At 39.4% G+C, this 25,213-nt stretch overlaps 1 protein-coding gene across 1 annotated transcript; it reads right to left on the reverse strand.

Annotated features, from left to right (window-relative positions):
- Window positions 1-3,095: 3,095 nt before the first annotated feature.
- zgc:56095 (Ferritin, lower subunit-like) lies at window positions 3,096-20,513 on the reverse strand. Its single transcript, XM_052113764.1, has 5 exons — window positions 20,412-20,513; window positions 8,263-8,363; window positions 7,707-7,853; window positions 6,409-6,534; window positions 3,096-3,722 (listed from the first exon to the last, which is right to left on the reverse strand). Exons 2-5 carry the CDS (start codon window positions 8,359-8,361, stop codon window positions 3,576-3,578), a joined length of 519 nt encoding a protein of 172 aa, XP_051969724.1. The 5' UTR covers window positions 8,362-8,363; window positions 20,412-20,513; the 3' UTR covers window positions 3,096-3,575.
- Between the last annotated feature and the right edge of the window lie 4,700 nt (window positions 20,514-25,213).

Here is a 25,213-nt window from a genome sequence, read left to right on the forward strand (position 1 = left end):
GTTTCAGCGGATGTTGTTCTTACATCATATATCCGGGTCACACGACAATGACCACGTCCCTGGATATATTATGTCCAAAATTTATAAATACTGGTACTACTTGCATAGTGTTTTGCTGGAAAATAAGTGCCTCCATCAAATACAGCATATACCATGACAGTGCACGGTTTTGGTCGCAGCTCAGATCTCTCAAAATGGGCGGGGCTTAAGCAAACATTGACACGAAAGCTAAAAGATACTTTTACCTTTTTACCTTGCCGAAATTCTGTGGGTGAAGAAGGCAGAAGTTAAGAGCGTGTGAAACCAGCAAAAACAAATTACCAAGCAGCCTTGTTTTAATGCTCCACTTTATACTCTCAAAGTACATCAAACCTGAACTCCACACGAAATCCGCGAGAGGAAATTCTTCACAACTGGGAGTCCTCTAGCAGTCCGTCATACAAAATTCCCAATTGCCATTGAATTGACTGTATTTCGAAAATGCGAAAGTAAATATGACTGCGTCTTGATGTCTAAATAAAAATAAACTGTACAGATCATTTCAATTACAGGTCTACCGTTCACAAATCTACTAATTAAGTGAATACTTGGAAACAACTGAGTCACTTTGCACCTCTATTTCTTCTTGTATCTGTGTATGTTGTCATTATTGCCAGGAGTGTGGAAAAATAAAATTGCCCTGGATGACCTTTGTCAGTACGGTTCAAAGATCCATTTTCAGAAATTCATGCATATGGCGTTAGTGGTTGGTCATACTGTATTGTGCTCAGGGTCCAAGCACCAGAAAGCCTCCAAAAAACATTTTGGTTACGTGCATAACCCTGATTCCCTGAGTAGGAACAAGATGCTGCGTTACTGATGAAATGGGGAACACGCAAGTGGTCAGACATTCTGAAGCCCTTATAAAATCATGACAATTTATTGGCTGATGGTATTTAAGCGATGTCCCTTAGGAGCTACATAATTGGCTCGTAATTATTTCTCGCTCCAGCAGCATCATTCAGATTTTCTGGAACCAGGGCTACATACATAAATGTGACGTTCCCTTTCATGGTCACTCGTCAATTTCACATCATTTGTTGACACATTGTCAGCCTGTGTGGCAGGCATATAGCTGCGCACAAGTAGGCCTAAGTAAATTTTAAAATTCAAAGGTTCAACCCTGTTCCAACAGAGAACATGGGAAGCAGGGGTTAAATGCTTGTCCAGATTATAAAATCTGGCAAAAGTATGCAAAGCTGACAAGCCTGCCACCATACAAATGTACTCCAAGGACACATCTCTAGCCGAAGCCCACAAAGATGCCACGCTCCACGTAGAATGGGCCTGAATGCTAAAAGTTGAAGACAAACTGCGTGCCTCACAAGCACTCATAATTGTATCAACAAGCCAATGAGACAGCCCCTACTTAGAGACTGAAAATCCCCTATTGCGGGCATCAAAGCATACAAACAGCTGTTCTGACTTACGCCACTGACTAGTGCTCTTGTAAGAACTCCAGCAATGAGCCTATAGGGCAGTGATCTGGATCCTCATTTTGTGGCAAAGCCCAGGAGGCAAAAGTGCACCACTTAAACATATAGCCTTCCCATCGATTGGGCTCTAGCATTCAAAATGATATCAACCACAGCAGGGGATAAACTAACATGCAAAAGGATCCCGACACTTCCATAAGTCAGGCAGAGGGTTCCAAATGCTACCCCGCGCCTAAGACAACAGTCGGCTCTGACAGCAATCTCTCAAGGAGCCTCTTCCAGGAGACAGACCAGAGTTGAGAACCAAGTGTGAGAGGACCAATACGGTGCTACTAACAGGAGCTGAACTTGATCCTCAGAAACCCTCTGCAGAACTACATGCAGTGTATTGATAGGCGGTATACATACAGACGTGCTGTCGGCCAGCGGAGCCAGGGATCAGGGGACAGTATTACATCTCACTCAAAGCAAGCATGTCCATGTCTTGTCTGTCAAACCTCCTCCAGATTTGCTTCACAGTCTGAGGATGTAGTGTTCATTCTACAGGTCTCAGACGGCACAATGGGACATAAATACTTTTTACTTTTATCATGAATTCCTTCTCGGATTCTTATCCATATCAATTTGATTGTAATCGGTTCCTTTAGTGATTGAAACCAATCACATGTTGTTGAAACTATTTCAGTTCCTCAAGAAATTAGAATCATCTGACACCTTTCACTCTTAGTGGTTTTGCTATATCTGGTTTGCTTATAGAATCAGTTTCATATTAATTAAAATCATAGAATTAAATTATAAGGGCTATTAATAGTTATGATTATTCTCATGATTTTTTGCAGTTTGTTAAAATGATTCTGTGGGTTTGATTTACGAATAAATTAGTCTTTAGGAAGATGCTTCATCATTTAACAATAATTCACTGTCTGGCCATTTTTGTGTCCAGAAACAAATGCCACAAAATGCCCCTAAAATTCCACATGCAAAAATCCCCCTGAAATGAATTTCTGAAATATATATATATATATTTTTTGTAACATCTGATGTGGTTCCTAATATTGTATTCTGGGCCAAGTTGTACACATGGCTTAAAAAGGTGTGGATTTAATTTTGTGGGTAAATGTAAAACTATTCTCAATCTATATATTAAGATTGAGATTTTATGTAAATAAATTGATTAAATATAATATTTTAAGTAAAAGTATGAGACACAGTACATTTTTATATTTAGGATAAAAATGCCCTCACAAAAATAGAAAATGCCCCTGAAAATCACATCCAGGGGCATGTGTATATTGTGTGCTGGTGCTCTTATTCTGACAAGTCTTTATAAAACCACACAAACAGAATAAAAGTAGTTTTAATAGATCATTTATATTAAACTTCCTAGATCTTTTAGATTTCTAGATCATATGCATGGAATGTGTGATTCATGTGGCTGCTTTTGATAAGTTCATCCATCATTTATGTGAGGTTGTCAATATGAACCAAGTGTAAAGGTTCACTGCTGCGTAGTTTGGACAGTAAGTTATAGATGTTGAGTTACTCGGGGATGTGTTAAATATTTGCTCAATTTGACAGACAAATCTAATGAAGAAACTCAAAACAATAATTGAACAAATTTGTTTTATTTTAATCAGCTTTTTGTCGTCAGACAAGTTATAACTGCTCTTCAAAAAATCATGACTAAAAATCAAGATTAAGGTACATTTAGGAGTGGTGCACCAAAATTACAAATACAAAACTTCACTCTGGAATGCTTGAGGATGTTATTACCCAATTTGTAACAACTTAATGGCTGAGGTATACATTTTAACTGCAGAGCTGTACTATACCGGTTTATGGGATGGAGTTTGATAAGATATGGTTTTAAACTAGCACCTTTATAATTCTGTAAACAGAGGTTTAGTTATGGCTTAAACACAAGGGTACATTCCTTATAATAGCACAGATTTCACAGTAGATCCACTCTTATTCGTACACTAGAATATTTCAAAGTGTGATGTAAAAACATTTAGATGGGTCTTATTGAAATGTAAAATCAAGGCCACTGCAGGGTATTGAAATACTGACAGGTTACTACAGGAATGATTGAACTCATTTTCAAAGAGTGTGCTTGTCAAAAAGATACTCTCCCATGCCGTGCGGGTCAGAGGAGGTGATGCGAGTCAGGGTGCTGGTGTAGTCACCCAACTTCTTAATGGTGTCGTGACTGTCAGTCAAGAAGTGGCCCTCTAGGAAATCACAGAGCTGGAAGAGAGTAGAGTACATACTTGAAGCTGTGGAGGTTTCAGATAAAACCTAATTAAAATGCAACCATCTCCTGTACTGCAAGTTTGAAGAAAATTTTGGAAAGCACAATGGACAAAAACTACAGACCTACACAAAATGACACACGCAAGGACATCAGATTGTCAGAGAATGCCTAAGAACAATACAGCTTCATATTTGAAATCACATAAAACAGTCAATTATAAGAACAGTTAACAGTGGCAGCCAATCTGATCTTAAAAGGTGCACACAATATACACTTGTTTTTGTTGTGCTGGTGTGGAAGCAGCATCACGCAAAAGCAACAGTTTTCAGTTACATTATAGAAATGCCAGGGTGTTTCCTGCATAGAGAATTATGAGGCTGCCGCCTCAGTCAAATTTTATGCCGCCTCCAACTGTCAGGGTAAGGATAATGTTTGCCACTACTGAAATTTAACCACTATATAAAATAAATAAATAAATAAATAAATAAATAAACTCCATTAAGCTTAAAACCAATCAAGCTAATCAGGTGTTGGCTCAAAATAGTGTCGTGCAGGGTCGGAAATGCCCCCAAATGAAAATATTTGAATTGCTCCTGTTTGAATTGTTTTTTTATATTGAAAACATAAGTCAATCCTCTGTGGTCACAGGAGGCGCCATCACCTGAACTTTTCCCTGATAACAGCAGGGACAACAAATAAATACTCCATAATTTTTGGTCATACAGATAAGATTAAGACATCATTCGAAACTATAAAAGGGTTTACTTTTATTTGTGTACACTAACAATAACAAAAAAACGTTGTGGTTTTGTAAATGAAAGAAATCATACAGGATGTGCTTTCTTAATGGAGTCTGATAAGCCTTCTTCATAAGAGAAGTTTGTCATGCATCCTTGTGCTTAAAAGCATGCATGCTCGCAAGTTCAGGCGAGAACTGATGCATGCATGATACAACCGGAAGTTCGAGAGTGAACATGTATAAAACGTAAATGCGCACGAACAAGCTTCGGTCATGAACATGCATAGGGATGAATAGGCTGGGATGAAGAGAAGTTTTGGGTTAATAAGAACAGAATTATTGCTTTGTGTCTCACCCAAAGCCATTGTATAGCTTCAGAAGACAAGGATTAAACCAATTAAGCCATATGGATTACTTTATATGAACAACAACAGCTTACACATCCTTCCTCAGAAAAAAAAAAAGTCATAAGAGTTTGATACGGCATGAGGGGGAGTAAATGATGAGTGATTTTTGGGAAAACCATTCCTTTAATTGATTTTTTCTTTTCCATTTCGCATCCATTTTAATGGGGCTTTTATTTGGTAGAAAAATGAGTTTAGCCCTTTCAGTTTCAGTCGTTTTAACAGTAGTCTTTTATCTCCAGACAAGCAGTTTGCTACATGGCCAGGTATGATTATTAAAATTCAGAAGGCTGCAAGTTTTTTAATAAATATTACACACTGTATGCGCTTCAAAGTGAATAAGCGCTTTGCACTCATCTTTTATTATAAACAGTGCGCGCGTGATGCTCATGACGGTGCTTTCAGTGTATAAGCTGCTTCATAAATTCACTTTAAAGTGCACAGCACATGCAGACTATATATTTATTGAATAAAAATCACAGCCTTTTGCAGTTTAGTAACCGCACTAGGACAGTTCACCCATTTAATTAATTTAATAAATTAATTGTTCATTCAAACGTAAATTTTTATCCCAAATATGTCAAACTCCGTGACATTCTGCATGTTATAATTAATTCCAGTTTTACAGCTGAATTCCGCGGTTCAGTCCTTGTTTTCTTGGAAATCATATGGTCCTTCCTACATCCAAAATAGCTGCGTTTCCACTATAGGGCTAAATGAGGGCGTGCTAGTGCGTGCCAGGGCCAGTTGTGTGGGGCTTCAAAATGCCTTTTATGGGCTTTCTTGGGGCTAATGGCCTTTGGCCTGCTGCTTGCCCTTGGGCCAAACAAGGCCGGAGATTGGGGTGAGGGTCAATGTCCAAGGCGGAGCTTCGTCAAACTTCCCAGGTTGTGCATCCAGCAGACAACCATATAGGTATGGAAAAATTTGTAAAAAAAAAAAAAAAAAAAGAAATGCACGCACAGTACAAATCCGTTAAAACGCCCAATGGAAAAAGCGGTGTCCAAAGAAATAACTTTCTGTGGTTCGGTGAACGTTCATAGACAGTGCTGGGACATCATCCCACTGACAGTGAGAGACCACTTGGGACACCATGGCAGTTACAGTACGGGAGTTATCAATGCTAAATTATTTTGCTATTTGCATTCAATATAAACTTTATATTCTAGATAACATGATAACTCCGCTTGAGCTTTCCTCTTGCTTGTGAAACGGGCGGGTTATGTGACGTTGGCAGCGGCGTACTAAGTGTGTGTTTTTGGGCAACGCTGCAAAGTGTTTGGCGCAATGGTGGGAACACCGATCGATTTTGGTCTTGCAACTCAAGGTCCGAGGCTATTAGCTCCACTAGCCAGTTGATAGCCCTGGCCCAAACATGGAAAAGCAGCTACTGAGGTGACCCACTCTATGGGAGTCTTTGCCAAAAGTACCATACATTTTTTAACCAGAACTTACAGAATCAAAAATAAATAACAATTTATAATCTTAATATAATAATAATAAATAATAATAAAAAAAAAAGGGATTATTGATTACATGAGGGTCCGAGTTTTCTCCAGCTGCTTGATGGATCTCCAGCAGGGATCGGTTAAGAGATTTCTGATATTCCAGAGAGAAAGTGATGGCATCCAGACCTCCTTTCCACTCATCACGACTGGGCTTCTGATGAGTTTTGGGGAGAAGAGACAGAAACAAATTAAATAAATATAATATCAAAGATTCTCTGACCATGTCACATTCCTATTAAACATATTTCTGAACCTCACAAATGCACAGACATCATATATACCAAGATTAATGAAGTGTACTTCAGGATTTATCTAATAACATTACATGTGGCAAGGCTCCTCAACTGGCAGACCGTTGGCCAAAACAGTCCAATCATTAATTTTTTCCTGATCCTCCAACCAAAACAAAGGCCGTTTCTCAATCTGCATTCTTATGTTCTCGTTCAATGTCATCATCCACTGCCATAGTTTAATTCCAATCCTCAAGAACGTAAGTAACAAGAATGCATTAAGTGTGCTTTCACACTTGGTTTGATTGCTTGGACCGAACAGGATTGTTGGTTTTGTTTCCTCCCCCTCCCGCTGCCTGCGCTGGTCTCAGTTCACATCATATTATTTGGGTCGGAACAGTGGTCCAATTACGTCATAAACATGAGTACAAGCGGCAGCTGTTTACCACGGTATCCTGGTAAAACACAGTGACGTCTTCAAGGTTAAGTATTAAAGCTCGTCTCTTTGGATTTATCACAAAAACTTCCCATGCACATAACGCTTGCGTTTGTCTCCCACGGACGCATTGAATGTTAAATGTGATGAATTTTAATGTTTGTCTCCCGCGAGCCGACAGATGTGTTGGAAAAGATGTGAAGAATGATGCTGCTCTCCGAAGGGGGTGTATTTGGACACAAGCAGCTATGAGAAATGCATTATACCTTAATAATTGCGATCGGGAGACTGCGAAGACACAAATTATACGTCATCACAGAAAGATGCTAACTTTAGAATCCTATCTTATATCCTGGGAAGCAAAGGAAATTCCAGTTAGGATTTACTTCTGTAATATGAATGCAAAACAATTCTAACTGAACTGATCAGGGCAGCATTTCCCAAAAGCATCGCAAACTGAAGTTCATCGTAGAGCCCTTTGGCACCAATTTTTACAATCTACTTCAACTAAAGATGCTTTTGGAAACGCTGCCCAGATTTTAACTTAAGTAAGTTTCTGTAAAACCCCCTGGTCTCCTGCATTTGAATGGAGCACAAAGTGTAGTTACTCCAAAACATGTTGCCGTCCCCCCTGACATATGGCATTAAAAACACACTTACTGCAATTGTCTGGAGGAGGATTCGACCACCTCTTGTGTTCTGGTACTTAAGCAGGAGCTCCGCCTGCTCCCTTTCCTTCTTCGAACGCTCCAGGGAAAACTTTGAGAAGTTGGGCAGAGCCACATCATCCCGGTCAAAATACATACCCTATATATGAGAGAGAAATAATGTTACTGACTATTACGGCGTTATATTGCATATTCACAAAATATGAGATTATTTTACAGGCAATATTTTGAAAAACTATTGAGAAAAGCATTTCTAAATATATATATCAGTCAGTCATTAATATAATATGAACAATGTTAGTGCATATATATATATATATATATATAAAATAAACTATAACCTGAAAAATGCACAACATTCACTATGTATGCAGCAATAATTGCTGAAAATAATGAAATCTTGCAATGTGCAACAACAATTTTGTGAGTCTAATTCAAAATGAAAGGTAAACTTTATGGTGAAAATTACAGTAATTAAGGACAATATAAAATATATAATTTATCTAAAAATATATAAAATATATAAATTGTGAAAGATGGGAACGCACCAGAGACTGAAAGACATATGAGGCCATCAGTTTGAGGTTGATCAGTTTGTTGATGTTCGCTTCATTATTCTGGTGAAAATTCTGCTTGACCAGAGACATTTCTGAGGAAATTTGACACAAGTAACACAACACCATTAAATATTAGTAGTTGTAATTATTAGTAGTAGCTGCACTGTGGAGCGGAGTTTAATTTGAAGTTAAATAGTGAAAAAAGAACATAAGCATATATGAAAACAAGCTACAAACAGATGACGGCATATTCCAGACCCCTTGTGTTTCTTACCGTGTAAAGTGTGTGTCCAGAGTTGATAACAGGCTTGTGTGTGGGTGAGACTGAAGATCTGAACTATTTGATAGAATATCAGCCGTGACATGAGACTGGGGGGAAACTAACATTATCAGTGGGCCTCATGGAAGATAATAAAACTATACAGGGCTTGACATGGACTGCCCAATGGCCCAGGGCCAGTGTGAGAAAGATTAAGGCCAGTTGCTAGAACAGTCACTTGCCCGATTGGGCCAGTGCTGCAATTATAACATTTAGTGCAAGCAAACAACAAGCGAGACCACACAAAAATTACACGGAACAAACAAAGTCTCCTAACCTAGGAGTGAGCACAAGTAGATTTATCTCACAAAGATGCGCAAATGCATAATATACTGGAAGTGCCAAAGTAGAGTTGAGTGCACGCACAAGATCGAGCGCACTCAGAGCACTGTCCTCGCTCTTTTCCAAGTGAAAACCCACCATCTCCTCCACAGAACTCTTGGCTTAAAAGCACATGTGTAAATGGCAGGACGGTGGAGACATGTTCCTTGAACAGAACATCATTTTCACTCAAGTTGTACTCATAAAAGTTAACCATAAGTATAGTAAAAAGATCTACATTTTATAACCCAAAAAAACATGGTAACCAGGGGTCCCCCTCAGAATACAGAATATCCTCAGAAATTTTTTTATTTTTTTTTTTAATTGCTACCCCGGCCTTACACTCAGACCCATGAGCAAACCAAATATAGTTATACCCCATTGTGTTTTCCAGAAGTTAACATCATTGGGAGTTGAAATATCTTGAAAGAATCAGAAGTCAGATTTCAGCTGCTTAGCAAACAAAAACAAAGCTTTACGTTTAACATTTAACCTTAAACCTCTGGCATTTAGAGAAACTAAAGAAAACGACATGAATAGATATAAAAACGAACAAGAACAATTGGAAAAACCAATCCCTTAACAATGAAGTAAACAATATACATATTGTCTCAGTCATAAAACTACAGAAATTATATTAAACATTACACTTATTTCTGCATCAGTCAAAAGAGCTACAAACTTACAGGAGCAAAACATTCGGTAGGTCAAAAACAAATGTTCATAGTTTGCAACCACTCATCTTCACGGTGGTGAACGCACTGTCTGCCCATCGACAAATGCCCGCACACCGACAAAGAATGCCCTTTTCCCTTCCTTTCTAGTAGCTTCCACCAACGGCCACAGTTTCATCCTCAGCTATTGTTCCGCTTACGTCAGATCTTCAGAGAACTCTTATGATATCCAAGTATTCGGACTGTTATGCCTGCTGCCATATCAGGTCCTGCGTAGATCTCTTCACAAAACGAATGATCACTGGTCTTGACCTGCTGTTCTGCTCTTGGATCTTTCCCAGTCGATGCACAACATCTAGGTCATCTTGGATTGCCACTCCACACAGACGGAGGTTCCATCTACGCTGATAACATTCTGCTTCATTCAGCCTTTGCTCAAGCTCACTATTTTTTGTTGCCGTGTAGGTTCACTGTGGTTTTGCAACTTTTCATGTCTGTTTTCAATGCCTTGAGGACTGGGCTCTCACTCCGGGAGTGAACAGGGCTTTGTTGGCCATATTGATAATCCACATTGATATGAGAGTCAGAATCATTCCCCGTAGCAACGGGAACTCCACATTCCATCTCTTCCACAAGCACCTTTTGTGTAGACCTCTTATTTTAACCTTTTCGTTTCATCTTGCTATCCGAAGCATCCATGTGTGGTGGGGGAAGACCAAAAGTTAAATCAACTAACCAAAACAAATAACTTTTTGCTGAAACAAAATAAAAAGTATAAAATAAATAACGGTTATATGTTGACAGAGTTCAGGTTTAAGGATAAATTAGGGAATGGAAAAACATAACAATATCCATACAATCCGCGCATCTTATCACATGGCTTGTTGAGCACATTACTGTGGAGACGTCCATGGCATCCACTAGGGCTGTAACGATACATTAACCGCAACCGAAATCACGATACAAACATCCACGATCCCGTGTCACGGTTCCTGAAGACCGAACCGTGACACACGCCCGTCTCCAACCCCAGAAGCCTGCCAACAGTTACAGATGCAGCCCCTTGAGCTCTTTACACACACACACACACACACACTACAATAAAATTCCACTACAGCAAAATAAATTCTCATTTCACAGTAAACATTACATGTAATCATTAAATTATTGTGGAGGTGGCAGTGAGAGAAGCTGGGTTGTCTCCTCATATTAAGGGTTTTGCACACATTGAATCTTGCTTAGCAAGCAGGATTGCATGCTCCGCGTCAGTTGCTTGATTTGTCACGTGAGAAAAGTCGTGGATTTCTTTCACCGCAGTGCCACAGCAACAGCTGTGCTCATGGTAAAGTATAAGATGCTTGAGATCGCATCACATAATCTTAAGGTGCGTACACACTGCCAGCGACATTGGTATTGAGTTGCTGTCGCGCGCATTCATTTTCAATGCGAGCACAGCGACTACCGGCGACACGAGCTGTCGCAACCGTTGGCGCTAGATGTGGGCATGTCCAGCGACGCGACAAAGTTGAGAAAGTTCAACTGATCACCCACTAGCGACTTCACCGCCAGCCACTGGCGACATGCAGCGACAAAAGGTGCGTACACACTGCCAGTGACTTTATCGCTGCAGGTCGCCAGTGGCTGGCGGTGAAGTCGCTAGTGGGTGTTCCCACTACTGGTTGCCTAGTAACGTTTATACATGACATTCACGGATGCCATTCCATTGCTGTTGACAGCGAATCTCTTTTCTTGCCACTAAAAACAAACATTTTGGAGGGAAAAGACTAAATATAAATGGAATCAGTACATAAAATGCTTTATATCAAAGATGAATGAGAAACAAGGCATGCTGTTTGCCATAGCGGCTGTTTATCTCGTGCTGAAAATGCAAACGCCGGTCTGTCTGGGTCCATAAAATCCCCGCGATCTCAGATACACCTTTCCACGCAGTATTTTTCTTAAAAATGTCCTTGTACGTGGGAAGAGACATATAGAGCACTGGAAAATTGCTAACAGCAAGAATTAGCCTTTCATCCACCTTTCCGTTACTGCAGGAGCTGAGAGAGAGAGAGAAAGGATCACGTGAGCTCTCCCGTCTTCTCTCCTATTGGCTGTCGCTTCCGTTAGTCGCTCCAAAGTTGAACTTTTCTCAACTTTGTCGCGTCGCTGGACACGCCCACATCTAGCGCCAACAGTCGCGACAGCTTGTGTCGCCGGAAGTCGCTGTGCTCGCATTGAAAATGAATGGTATTGAGTCGCTGTCGCACGCGATGTCGCTGGCAGTGTGTACGCACCTTTACTCTCTGAACAACAAGAGGTTTTCCTCCGGTTGAAGAACAAATCGAACCAGTTACAGCAGGTATGTATGCATTACTAATGGTGTGAGAAACCGTGTATTTGCATTTGTGTGCGCGTGTTTGTCACTCCATTTGCATGTTGGTGTACTCTAACTGCAAGTAACCTAATAGTCCAGGCAAAGTAACTCATTTTGGAGCCAAAAATAGAACTAATTGTAAAAGAATTTTTTTCAGCATAGATCATTTCTATAAGGTGTCCAGAACAACATACTAAAAGTCCTAAGAAATCCTAGTTGAGGAAATATGTCAAATTCTCATCAATCCGAGATGCGTGCCAGTAAGGCCAGGCAACAATACACCCCAATGGGGCTATTTTTTTCCTTTACTCCTATCAAAACAAAACTTTATACAATAAAAGTATCCATGAAAAGTAAAAAAAAAAAAATTGTATTACAAGTTTCTTTGAAAATGAATTTTAATATGCAAATGAGCTACACTAAGAGATACACACTTTCCAGCTCTTTAAAATAATTTTGCCAGACACCAAAACTGCTTTTCTTTTAGTGAGCAAGTATTTCAGACCACCCTAACCTCACACATCAGACTTTCACCGTTTGTAAAGTAGCTTTGCAGTGTTATGAGAAGCTAGCAACAGCAATATCGAGGCTAGAAACCCAATCGGAACATTTTAAGTTACCAACTCCTTTCTAACTAGACATTTTACTGTAGACACATTTTACTTAAGGCCACAACTACTTTTCATCTTGCAGTAGCATCGCCTAGTTTACTGAAACGAACTAACGTTAGCTTGCTAGCACTAGGAAATTCAATTGGGCCTAATTTCATTGCTAGACAACACTTTTATTTTTTTATTTTTTGTTTATGCAGTGTGTAATGTATGTAAACAGGGAGAAATGGAGAAGTGTAAAATATGTAATGAGTCATTCAGTGATGAAAACACATCGGTTGTTCTACAAGCAAAAGGCAGCAATGGTGTGAACCGTGCCAGTGCTCAACGTGGAAGTAGCTTAGTGACAATTCCTGGAGACCGAGTACACATCGAATGTCGTCGCAGCTATTGTAAAGCAGAAAATATTGTACATGATAATGTAATACCATCTTTGCAACAACCCCAAATCAAACAATCTCCGCTCAGAACAGAACTTCGATTTTCAAGAGCATTGCTTGTTCTGTGGACAACCAACTGAAATAGATAAGAAAAATAAGCAGAGAGAGAAAATTTATATCTACCCAGTACGAACAGGAGACTTTCAGGAAATGATTGTGCAGGTTTGCCACTTAAGGAACGATGAATGGTCTGATACAGTTTTGGGGAGAATATCATCTGTCCATGACCTTCATGCAGCCGATGCAATGTACCACAACATATGCAACACTAACTTTCGAAATATGAAGAATATTCCGAGTCAGTTCTCTACAAACCCTGGCAACAAACCCAAAAGATTCAAAGTCGGAAGACCTGAAGATTACGAGAGAACAACAGCATTCCTAAAGGTGGCAAAATTTTTTAGAAGAATACGATGATGAACAAATTACTATTCAAGACCTTATGGTAAAGATGACAGAGTACTTGCAAGACACAGGTTGTGAACCATATTGTGCTAAGTGGATGAAAATTAAAATAAAGGAACACTTTGGAGATAGAGTAATAATGACTGGCCTGGAAAATCAATGTGTGGTCACTTTGCGAGACACAGCCCACTCAATTCTTCATGAATTTCACAAGCAACAAAAATCTAAGAATCCAGAAGACGAGAAGCCGAATATAATTAAAACCGCTGCAAAGTTAATTTGAAGTGATGTCAAATTCATGGAAGTCCTAAATGACTCTTACCCAAACTCAAGTGACATTGCAGCTGCTGCAAGCTATGTTCCAGAGTCACTACAAGTTCTACTGAGGAATATGTTTGCTGGTAAAAACATTGATACAAAGGTTGCATCAATCGGACAGTCCATCATGCAAGCAATAAGACCAAGGATGATGATTGCACCTCTTCAGCTTGGCCTAGGGGTCCAGATGCATCACCATTTTGCATCACGCTTTTTGGTAAACACACTCCATAAACATGGTTTTGCCTGTTCCTATGCAGATGTGATGAAATATGAACAGAGTGCCGCAGAGGCACAAGGGACTGAGATCCCTGGATTCACAGAAGAGCATCATATACAATATGTTGCAGACAACATCGACCACAATGTGGCAACTATTGATGGTACTGGGACGTTCCATGGAATGGGAATAATAGCTTGCATTACACCAGGAATGCAACAAAACAAACCTATTCCAAAGATCCAAGTGACTGCTGCAGATATTGCTGCGGTTGGTCGCATAAACTTTCAGTACTTTAAGATTCCTCCTATACGTGAACCTATTGTGTATCAGCCACTGGCTCTGTTGCCAGCAGATAACAAAACATCACAGCTGGATGTTTTGTGGAAGACATCCCTACTCCTTCACTCTCAAAGGCCATCATGGTCTGGTATGATGCAGATGCTGCATTTAGGTGAACACCCTGGGAGAGCTTCAGTAACATTCCTTCCAATGATTGATCTTGATCCCAGTGATGAATCCTGCATTTACTCAACATTGAGGTTTGTGGCAACTCAAGCTCTGCAGTATGATGTGACCCCTGTTCTGACGTTCGACCAACCCCTTTTCTGGAAAGCCTTGACCATTATCCAGTCTCAGCCAAGCAACAATGAACTCAAGCGAATAGTCCTCAGGCTTGGGGGATTTCACATGCAAATGAGCTTCTTGGGTAGCATTGGACATTTAATGGCAGGGACTGGACTGGAGGAGCTACTAGAGGTGGTGTATGCTGGAAATACAGTGTGCCACATGATGTCTGGCAAGGCTGTGTCCAGGGCAGTTCGTGGTCACATGCTAGTGGATGCCGCACTTAACACCATGTTTCTGGCTGATGCTTTCAATGTGCCACTACCAACCAAAGACACAGTAAAACAACTTTCAGTTGAGATGATGCCTGCCGCTGATACTGAGCCAGATGAGGAAGTTCCCGATACCCAAGAAACAGTCACAACTGACTTGAGTATTGCAAGTGAGCTATATGACCAAGTCATGTCCTCTAATATGCCGATGGAAGAACTTTGTTCTGCTGAAGTTTTGGAGAGAATCCAGAATGCACTCAACAACAAGAAGGAAACAATGCATATGAGGACAGCACAGCTTTGGCTGCAGTACATGGACATGATTGATATTCTGAGAAACTTTATCAAAGCTGAGAGGACAGGCAACTGGAGATTGCACCTTCAGTGTGTTCATGATATGCTACCCTACTTTGCCGCTTCTGGACACAGACTATATGCAAAGTCAGCCTATGTATACCCACTGACGTGCGGTCTGGGTAGGCAAACTAGGCACTGCCTACCCTGCCAAAATTAAAAAATAAAATGTTTATTAAATAATAAACTTGTATTTGTATTTTTACTTTTTATTCTTGTGATTTATATATGCAATATGTGTGTTATTCCAATTGTTTAGACGTTATGATGACAAATGTAGCAGTTACGCATAATCAACTAAAAACATATGGTAGAATAAGCAGTGCTTTTACGGTCCATTCATTGCAGACGACAAGCGGAAAACCCATGTTGCGCATGCGCGCCGATCCTGTATTCTTTAACATGTACGGCAAAAAGCACAAATCTGCTGTGCCTTTTGACGCAAATATGTTATGCCCGTAATCATCTCCGTTACGTATCAGACATGGACCAATTAAAATCGAGATATTCCTGGACATTTGCGTAGCTAACGTCATTACACCACAGCTAGCGTACATGCCTAATCTCCGCCAAATTCAAAATCAAAATGATAGCACCGGCTGTAATCACGGAATTAAGAAATTTTATAACCAAATACAAGTTAATTGCAAGAGGGAGGTCTACGCCAGCCTTAGATGGACTAGTACAGCAAAAGGGCCCAAAAATTATCCGATCATTTCAAACTGATGGTATGTAAGAAAAGATTGGCTATGTGGCTGTTCTAACAATCAGCGGCTGTACTGCTATCCCTGCCTGCTTTTTTCAACCAGTCAGACTGTTTGGACTTAAGCAGGATATTGTGATCTGAACAACCTGCCAGCATGAAAAGTCGTCAGCTCACATCCAGTGTCAAATTACACTGAAAACCTTTGGAAAATCTCGGATCAACCTTGCACTTGACGACCAAAGGAAGCTGAATATAACCTACAACAATGAAAAGGTAAAGGAAAACCGAGAGGTTTTGAAGGATCTGATAAATGCGTAACGTTCACTGTTTACGCGCGTGCGTGTGTGTGAGAAAGTGTGAGAGAGAGAGAACACGATATACATCCTGATTTGTACATTTCTTGATATGCTGCGCTTGTGCGTAACGTTCACTGTTTACGCGCTTGTGTGTGTGTGTGTCTGTGATAGAGAGAGAGAGAGAGAGAGAGAGAGAGAGTACACGATATACATCCTGATTTGTACATTTCTTGATATGCCGCACTTGTGCGTAACGTTCACTGTTATTACGTATTATTAGCTTAAACAATAAATCAGGTAATCTGGCTTTCATAACTCAGTGCCTAGCCTCTTTAAGACATCACCGCACGTCACTGTGTATACCTGCAAATCATGACAGCCCTACCTGATACACATCCAGATGTCCACAAGAAATTTGAGGAGGGATTTCACGTAGTGAGGCGGAGCAACAGGTATTGGGCTGGACTGTCCACTGATCTCATTATTGAGCAGATGCTCATGAGAAGTGTAAAAACACATGGAGCCTTAACAAGAGGAAAAGGATTTACAGAGACTCAACGTTTGGTGTGGGTCCTCTCAATGCCAGCATGTGCAAACATCAACAATGCTATGCAGTCCTTCACGGTGTCTCATATGAGACCAGCGACCAACATAAATACCTGTCCAAGGCCAGGCAGACTAGAGATGTCAGTGACACTCTTGCCCTGGTCGCCTATCTCAAAGAGAAAGACCCATTCACTGAGAACCCTTCCCTGCACAACATTGCTAATGGTATGACAGCCCAGCAGGGTGTCGATGTTGAGAAATCAAGGGAAATCGGGTGCAAGATTTTGGAGTCTATGGTAGGGAAACCAGTGGAGGAATTCACCTTCAGGAAAGCTGACCAAGCAGTGACACTTGCATCTAGATCAACTGTCAAGATCAAAGGAGAGACCACAGTAGATCCACAGGTAGCGCTGAGAGACCGTTGTGAAGATTTGCCATCACTGAACTCTGCAGTCACCCGCCTGCTTTGTTTGAATCATCCTACCTCCCCCTACAGGCAAACAAGGCAATTCTTGCCGATGTCCTCTGGAAATCTATTGAGCAGCAGCAAAGACAACCCAGCAGTAATGTCCAGCATGTCCTTGATGGGGGTGGATTACTACATCGTCTACCATGGCCACAAGGGTCCACTTATGACAGTGTGTGTGAAATGTATGTCAGATATGTCACACAGAAATATGGTACGGCTACTAGCATAGTCTTTGATGGCTACAAAGAAGAACCAACAATAAAAGACGCCACTCAACTGCGTCGAACAGGTGCTACTCCCGGTGTGACTGTACACTTCTCTGGTGACATGATCATCCAATCCAAAAAGGACCAGTTCCTTAACAATAAGGAAAACAAACAACGGTTCTTGGTTTATCTCAGTGATAAACTTGAGAGGGCTGGGTGTATCACAGACCATGCAAAGCACGATGCAGATATGCTCATTGTCCAAACTGCCATTGCCTCTGCCAGAACAAAAGAGACAGTCTTAGTAGGTGATGACACTGACTTGTTAGTACTCTTGTTGCATCATGCTGATCTGAATGCACAGGAGCTGTTTCTGGCACCAGAACCAAAGAAAGCAACAAAAACAAGACGGATATGGTGCATAAAGTAGACAAAGGAGTTACTTGGTCCCACGGTGTGTGACAATCTCCTCTTTATCCATGCCATTTTAGGCTGTGATTCTACTTCTCGTCTATTTGGCATAGGAAAGGGAATGGCACTGAAAAAAGTAAAGAATGACACTAGCTTTCTCGAACAAGCTAAGGTGTTCAGCCAGTCACAGGAAAATGTGGAAAAAGGCATCATCATTGCAGCAGGTGAAAAAGCTCTAGTATCACTGTATGGGGGCGAAAAAGATGAATCACTGGATGCTGAGATACAGGCGATTCTGTGATAAAGTAACTCAGAACTCATCTCCAGTGGAACCTCAAACTCTCCCTCCAACGTCAACAGCTGCAAAGTTCCATAGTCTTCGGGTCTTTTACCAAATGATGGAGTGGAAAGGGGGAAGTGAATGTATGGACCCAAAAGACTGGGGGTGGCATGTTTTGGATGGGAGATTTATGCCAATAATGATCGATCAGCCTGCGGCACCACCAGAAATACTAGATGTAATCCGCTATAGTTGCAAGAAAGACTGCAGCACAAAGAGATGCACATGCAAAAAACATGGACTCCCTTGCACTGCCATTTGCGGAGAATGTCGTGGTACTAGCTGCACAAACTCACAGTTGCCTGATTTATCAGATGAATATGACCCAGAGGGGAAGAACTAAGCAAAGAACAAACCAGGAACTGATATAGGGGGTGCCAGAACAAAGAGCCACAGAGAAGGGGTCGAGGATCCAGGCTGGATAAAAAAAAAAAAAAGAAAAAAGAAAAAACCTCCCCTGTTGTTGCTACCTTGTCGTGGTGGGGAGGCTTGTGTGCCTCTGTGACCCCTGAAGACTACCGGCGGGGGTTATACCCCTGGCAGGTACTACCAAGCCAGGCAGTTTTCAGGTTAGAGGCCAGTCTAAAAGCAGCATTGCAGTAGGCAGTAGGATGATTAGATGAAGATTGGGCCGATTTGTCATACATATGAAGGGTGTTTCTGCCTATGCACATTAGGACATATTCAATAAGTGTGGAGCTCATGTGCATATTCAGATTCATTTCAAAAGAAACTTGTAATACAAAAAAAGTTACTTTTCACATATACTTTTACTTGGTAAAGTTTTATTGTGGTAGTAGTAGTAAAGGAAAAAATTAAGCCTATTTGGGTGTATTTTGGGCATATTCGATTAGTGTATAGCTCATTTGCATATTAAAATTCATTTTCAAAGAAACTTGTAATACAAAAAAAATTTACTTTTCATGGGTACTTTCATTGTGTAAAGTTTCATTTCGATAGGAGTAAAGGAAAAAAATAGCCCCATTGGGGTGTATTGTTGCCTGGCCTTATTGGCACACATCTCGGATTGATGAGAATTTAACATATTTCCTCAACTAGGATTTCTTATGACTTTTAGTATGTTGTTCTGGACACCTCAGAGAAATGATCTAAGCTGCAAAAAATTATTTTACAATTAGCCTGTCGTAAAACGCTACTTTGCCTGGACTATAAACAAACCCACAAGCGGTTTGTGTTGAGTTGAACTAACTTGAACAGAACAATATTTTTTTTAACGTTTTGTTTCTTATTTTTGCACTTTCATTGCTTTAAGAATTTCTCTCTTTGGTTCCAGCTACCTTAATTCTAATTTCATGTTAAAATTCTGTTTTATTGTTCAGTGACACCTAGTCAATTGTTAATTTACATACAGAAGGTTAAAATACAACAAAGAAAGTCATTGAAAATTTTTAATGCTTTGGAAATAAATCTGTTATTTGAATTAGTTTCATTTTTTTACATTTTGTTCAAAATATCGTGATGCGCATTGTATCGTGAACCCAGTACCTTGATACGTATCGAATCGTGAGCTGAGTGTATCGTTACACCCCTAGCATCCACGCACAACTCACCACGGAGAGTGAGAACACCACTCACTCTAGTAACCACAAGGTTACACCATGTGACACTCCCCTCCCTATCGACCCAGGCCCCTGTTTGATATTGTATTTTAAAAAAAAAAATATATATATATATATATATATATATATATATATATATATATATATATATATATATATATATATATATATATATATATATATTCAAAATAAATATAATTTTTGTTAGACCAATACGGTTTAATATAACTTCTAGTATCAGTCTGTAACACGCGTTTACTTGTTGTATCGTAAGCAAAGTTTGCTTAACTCCTTCAAAAATACTCGTACGGAGTTCCGTATGGCACTGCTATTTTTTCATGCATTTTCCACACATAACGGAAACCCATTAATAAAATATGTCATAAAGGCTACACAGTTCTATATTTTATAAAACATTTTTCATGAAGTCTCCCTTCAAGTTGCTTTGGTCTGTGATTCAAATACAGACAAAAAAAACATTAAACTTTCCTCCTAGTCCCTTTCTACTTAAATATGATCTTATACTTGTATTTCGCTGATAATCATCATAATCACACTATTGTTTACACCTGTTGTTGCAAATAATATATAGGTGTGTGTTGTATAAATCGCACAACGATTATTTGCTGATAGACTGTTCGGTTCATAACGCCTTTTATGTGCATCATATGAGCGCACACAATTAAATATGACTTTAAATTCTGAGCTTACCTGTGTATTTCAGTGGTGTACGTCAGATTATTGCACTGAACTAGAAAAAGCAATATTTATACTCTTGTGCTGTTCTTCTTCTTTTAACGTTTTATGGCGGTTGGCAAACAAACGCTAGGCGCATTCCCGCCACCTACTGGGCTGGAGTGTGGACTAGTGATGGAATGGGGAAAAAATAAAACAATACATCTATTACCTTCTAAATCATATTAAACAGTTCTACATTTCTTACGTATCTCATTAATGCATTATATATTTTCTGATGATTCAAGCCATTATGCAGCAGTGTTTTAAGTGTAAGATTTCCTATCTCCATTTCTCTTATTTCTTCCAGAAATACTCTTTTCATTTTCATTAGCACTACAATCTATTAGTATGCTCTACAGTTTCTGTAATCTACAATTCCCAGACTCATGTTTGTTCATTCTATATAGGGAATCATTTAGAGCTGAGTGCCCAAGGCGAAGTGTTATTGTGTCTTCTCTTCTACTATCAAAATTCCCTCTTTCACCTCATACTTGATTTTGAATATGATAAAGATGTCTTCCTCTTCCCTCCTCATTCCAAAGTTCTTGCCAATCCCCTTTTATAGCTGTTCTGATTTTGTCCTTAACTTCTTTACTTAGTGGGATATTAATTTCTATATGTGATAATTTCAGCACCTGCTTTGCTAAATGGTCAACTTCCTCATTTCCATCCACTCCCACGTGTGCTGGAACCAACAGGAAACACATCTTAATTCCTATTTTTCTCGTATTGTTGTTCACTCTACAGTCAGTTTGTTTCCCCACTGGCCTTATACAGAAACATCTATTGTTGAGGATTCAACAGAAATACAGTCAGCATTGAGTCCTATACTTCTCAGCATTGGTTGTTGTTTAATCTCTCTTTGCCTGTTATGCCTCCTACACACTACACAACTTTCAAAGACATCAGATTGTAGTACTGTTCATATTACACAACTGTCTGTCTTGTCATGGAAGTCGTAGGGTTTTCAAATTCCACAAGGAATCGGTGACAGTGGATTACAAAACATTTCACTATTGATGAATCCCCGACAACTCTGTCTGGACTCCAAATGACATTTCACATCAGAGTACACGCGAGAAGTGATACAAGATACGAAAACAAATGCATGATCATATGTTATGCATTTCAGAATATGATGTGTATGTTTTAATCATATATTTTATTGGTTACAATATGAAAAAGTACCTCCTATTGAAAAATCTACCTATTTGCTTACCTGACTGTCCAAGAGAATTGGCAATTTCTCTCCATCTCTTCTCTTTCTCCACATGGTTGTGGTGCAGTTCAGATGAAACATTAAACAGGCACTGGTGCTCCTGCCAATGTTCCACTAATTTTATTCAATTTCCTCTGTCCAATGAGACTTTCTTGACACCGCAGCCATGCTAGTTGATGTTCTGTTGAAGATATGTCAGGACTCCTCCCACTGAAACTTCCTGTGCCCTGTTTCTTGCTCTCTCATTGGCTGTAGGTAATTCCTGCAGTTGTATACAATGTGTAACTCATTTCACATTGCACGATTCGGAATCACAGACAGGTCCAAACATTTAACTTGCTAGATATCTCACTGACATCAGCGACACTTCCCTCAGAATGCGTCTTTGATAATTCATACATTGTGTTAAACTCGCGGGAGCGAGCTCTGATTTGCCTATGATTTTGGGCTTTTGTTGGTGATTTCCACAAAACTGTCGTCGAGTGAAAATCGGGCCTAAAATCGTGTAGTGTAAACTCGGCATTAGTGACCGTGTCTCGTTTCGAAGGCTGCATGCTAGGTAGGACGTGTCCTTTCAATTAATTTTTTTTTATATCCCTTCCCTGACCTGAACACCCCCCCACACACACACATTCCGTGGTCCGACACAAAATGAAAGTAACCACACACACACACATTATATATATATATAGACAAAAATAAAACAACATTCATAAAAAGAGGGAGTGCTCGGTACTTTCCATCCCCTCAAAATTATCTGTCTCCTGATCATCACGCCAGTGAGGATCCACCTCTTTACATACCCATCGGCCCATTAACCGCCCTATCACCCTACACACAAAGTCTGGGACAGAACAGAACCTGAGTGCCCAGGACCTTGCAAACAAAATTCTGGACTCTCAACCAAAACTCCTGAATCCTTGAACAAGACCAGAAGGCATGTATTAAATCACCATCCTCCAACTGGCATCGCCAACAGGTGAGTGTGTCTTTTAAAACCCAGCCTCTAGAGGGGGTCCAATATAATCGATGCAAAATCTTAAATTGCATCAGACACACCCTTGCATCTCTAGATGTAGACTTTTTTAGAATCCTTGTCCACACTCCCTCCTCCAATACCAAGTTTAAATCTTTCTCCCATAATCTCTTCAGAGAAGTTGAAGCTCCATCCCCCAGACTCTAAATTAACAGGGAATAACACACTGATTACTCATGACCTTTTCAAAAGCAGTAATCACCACTCCCAGGGAAATTGGACAGTAACTTTTACACACTTGAATCTTTGACTTTTTTAAGAATCAGACTGATCCGGGCTTGTGTCATGGTTGGCAGAATCTTTCCATTCTTTAATGATTCAATATAAACTTATAACAAAAGTGGAGCCAATTCCCTGGAGCCTTGCCTGTAGGCAAGGCCTTAATTAACTCATCAAGCTCCTCCAAGGTTATCTCAGAATCAAGAGAATGTTTTTTGCTCAGTCGTAAATTTAGGAAGTTCTAATGGTTCCACAAAGTTTCTGATATCTTCATCAGTAGATAAAGACGTGGAACTATAGAGATCAAAGTAGAATTCTTTAAAAGCATTATTAATATCAATGGCCGAGGTAAAAATTTCAGGGAGGTAAAAATACCAGGGAATGGTAGAAAAAGACACTCACTGCTTTATACATCTAGCCTATTTTTGTCTTGCCTTGAATAACCAAAACTCCTCCATCCGCAAACAAAATAGTATTATATTTATATTTCAATCGGGTTAATTCTCTGAGGCCATCAGAGTTCTCGTTCTATGGATTTTTGATGAATGAGGCATACTCTATGATCCGACCCCTATGAACCGCCTTAAGTGCCTTACAAGCCACGCCCACAGAAGATACTGAGGATCAGTTGGTCTCCATATAAACACTGATTTCAGTCTTTAACATTTGTTGGAAATCTAGATTTTGCAAAAGGGAAACATTAAGGTGCCAACTATATGATTTATTTTTCTCTGTATGTGGTAACATCAGGGCATGATCTGAGACAAAATTTTTTCCAACTGAACAATCAGCAACATGAAATGAGGTATATATATATATATATATATATATATATATATATATATATATATATATATATATATATATTCTAGAATAAATCTTATGGACTGATGAAAAAAATTATAGTTCCTACCAGATGGTTTCAAAAGTCTACAAATATCTGTAATACCAAGATTTTTAGATTTTTTTGTAGTGTCAACATTCAGAGTCCATCAAACAATGTAAGTCTCCTCCCAATATTATATCATGAGGGGTGCCAGTGGCTTCAAAAGAAAACTCTTGAACATCCCTTCATGATCTATAAAAAAAGCTCTGATTATCAGGGTTAGGTGCTTAAATATTAGCCAAAATCAGCTTTTGCCCCTGAATTTCTACCAAACCAATAATTACTCTCCCTAATTTATCTTTAAACTGTTTGAAACATTTGAATTGTAGATGTTTATTTACCAATACAATAACTCCATTACTCTTACTTGAGCCAGCACTAAAGAAAACATGTCCACCCCAAATCTGCCTAAATTTTTCAGCTTCATGTTTCTTGAAGAAACACAATATCATATTTCTCATGTTTAAGAAAATGAATAACATTCCTTCTTTTTATGGGTTGCCCCAACCCATTCACATTCCATGTAGAGAGAGATAATCCACTCATATTAACATTTTACATTTTGATATAATAGAAAAAGTAAATTGTCTGCCAAAAACAAAATTATGAAGACCACATTTCAACATTAATGCAACAATAAAACTCCGAACTTCCCCTTTAACAAAACAAATATAAAAAAGAAAAACAAGCGCATAAACCATTGTCAATCCCTCTAAACTCAAAAGATCCATGTATGCCTACGAGTGCCCCCGTGACAACTTTGCCATTGGATTGCATGATTCTGCCTCACAAATTTGTAAGGTAAAAGATTTTTTTAAATAAACCCCAGCCAATAGGATGTGGAAACACAAATAATGTGTAGATTCATTCACAGAACTGTTTTGAAAGTGTGTTCTTTCAAGTCAAGTCAAGTCAATTTTATTTGTATAGCGCCTTTCACAACACACATCGTTTCAAAGAAGCTTTACAGAAGATCAGCATTAACAGACGATAAAAAAGTCGATGAGTCATCATTGTGTAATTTAGATAAAATACGATTCTTAATCGTGTTTTAAAATAATTAAATAATAATTGTATTAATAACCCCAGTGAACAAGCTGTAGGCGACTGTGGCAAGGAACACAAAACTCCATAAGATCCCCTCTGGCTAACATTATGAATGTAGTGTAAATATTACTTATGTATAGTTAAAATCATGGTTTAAAATTATTAAACTAAGTAAGGGTTAAGGGTCAATGTTTAAACATCGATTGTGTTTGAACTGTAAGATTAATGACCACAGTCTTTGAAGTCCATCTTGATTAATTGTAGAAGTTCACATAGATGCAATTGTCCTTGTTAATTGGCTGATGAAGGCTTTTGTTGGCAATAGTTAGTCTATGCATTCCATTTCAAGATCGTAGTCCATCAATAGA

This window comes from Xyrauchen texanus, chromosome 41 (assembly GCF_025860055.1).
Source record: "Xyrauchen texanus isolate HMW12.3.18 chromosome 41, RBS_HiC_50CHRs, whole genome shotgun sequence".
NCBI lineage: Eukaryota > Metazoa > Chordata > Actinopteri > Cypriniformes > Catostomidae > Xyrauchen > Xyrauchen texanus.

Excerpts from the sequence above, each read along its gene's own strand:
- zgc:56095 (XM_052113764.1), bottom strand. The coding sequence starts at position 8,361 with ATGTCTCTGGTCAAGCAGAATTTTCACCAGAATAATGAAGCGAACATC. Across the intron at positions 7,854-8,262 it reads CATATGTCTTTCAGTCTCTG|GGTATGTATTTTGACCGGGA; the intron begins GTGCGTTCCCAT and ends TCTCATATATAG. Across the intron at positions 6,535-7,706 it reads TCCTCCTCCAGACAATTGCA|AAGCCCAGTCGTGATGAGTG; the intron begins GTAAGTGTGTTT and ends AAAACTCATCAG.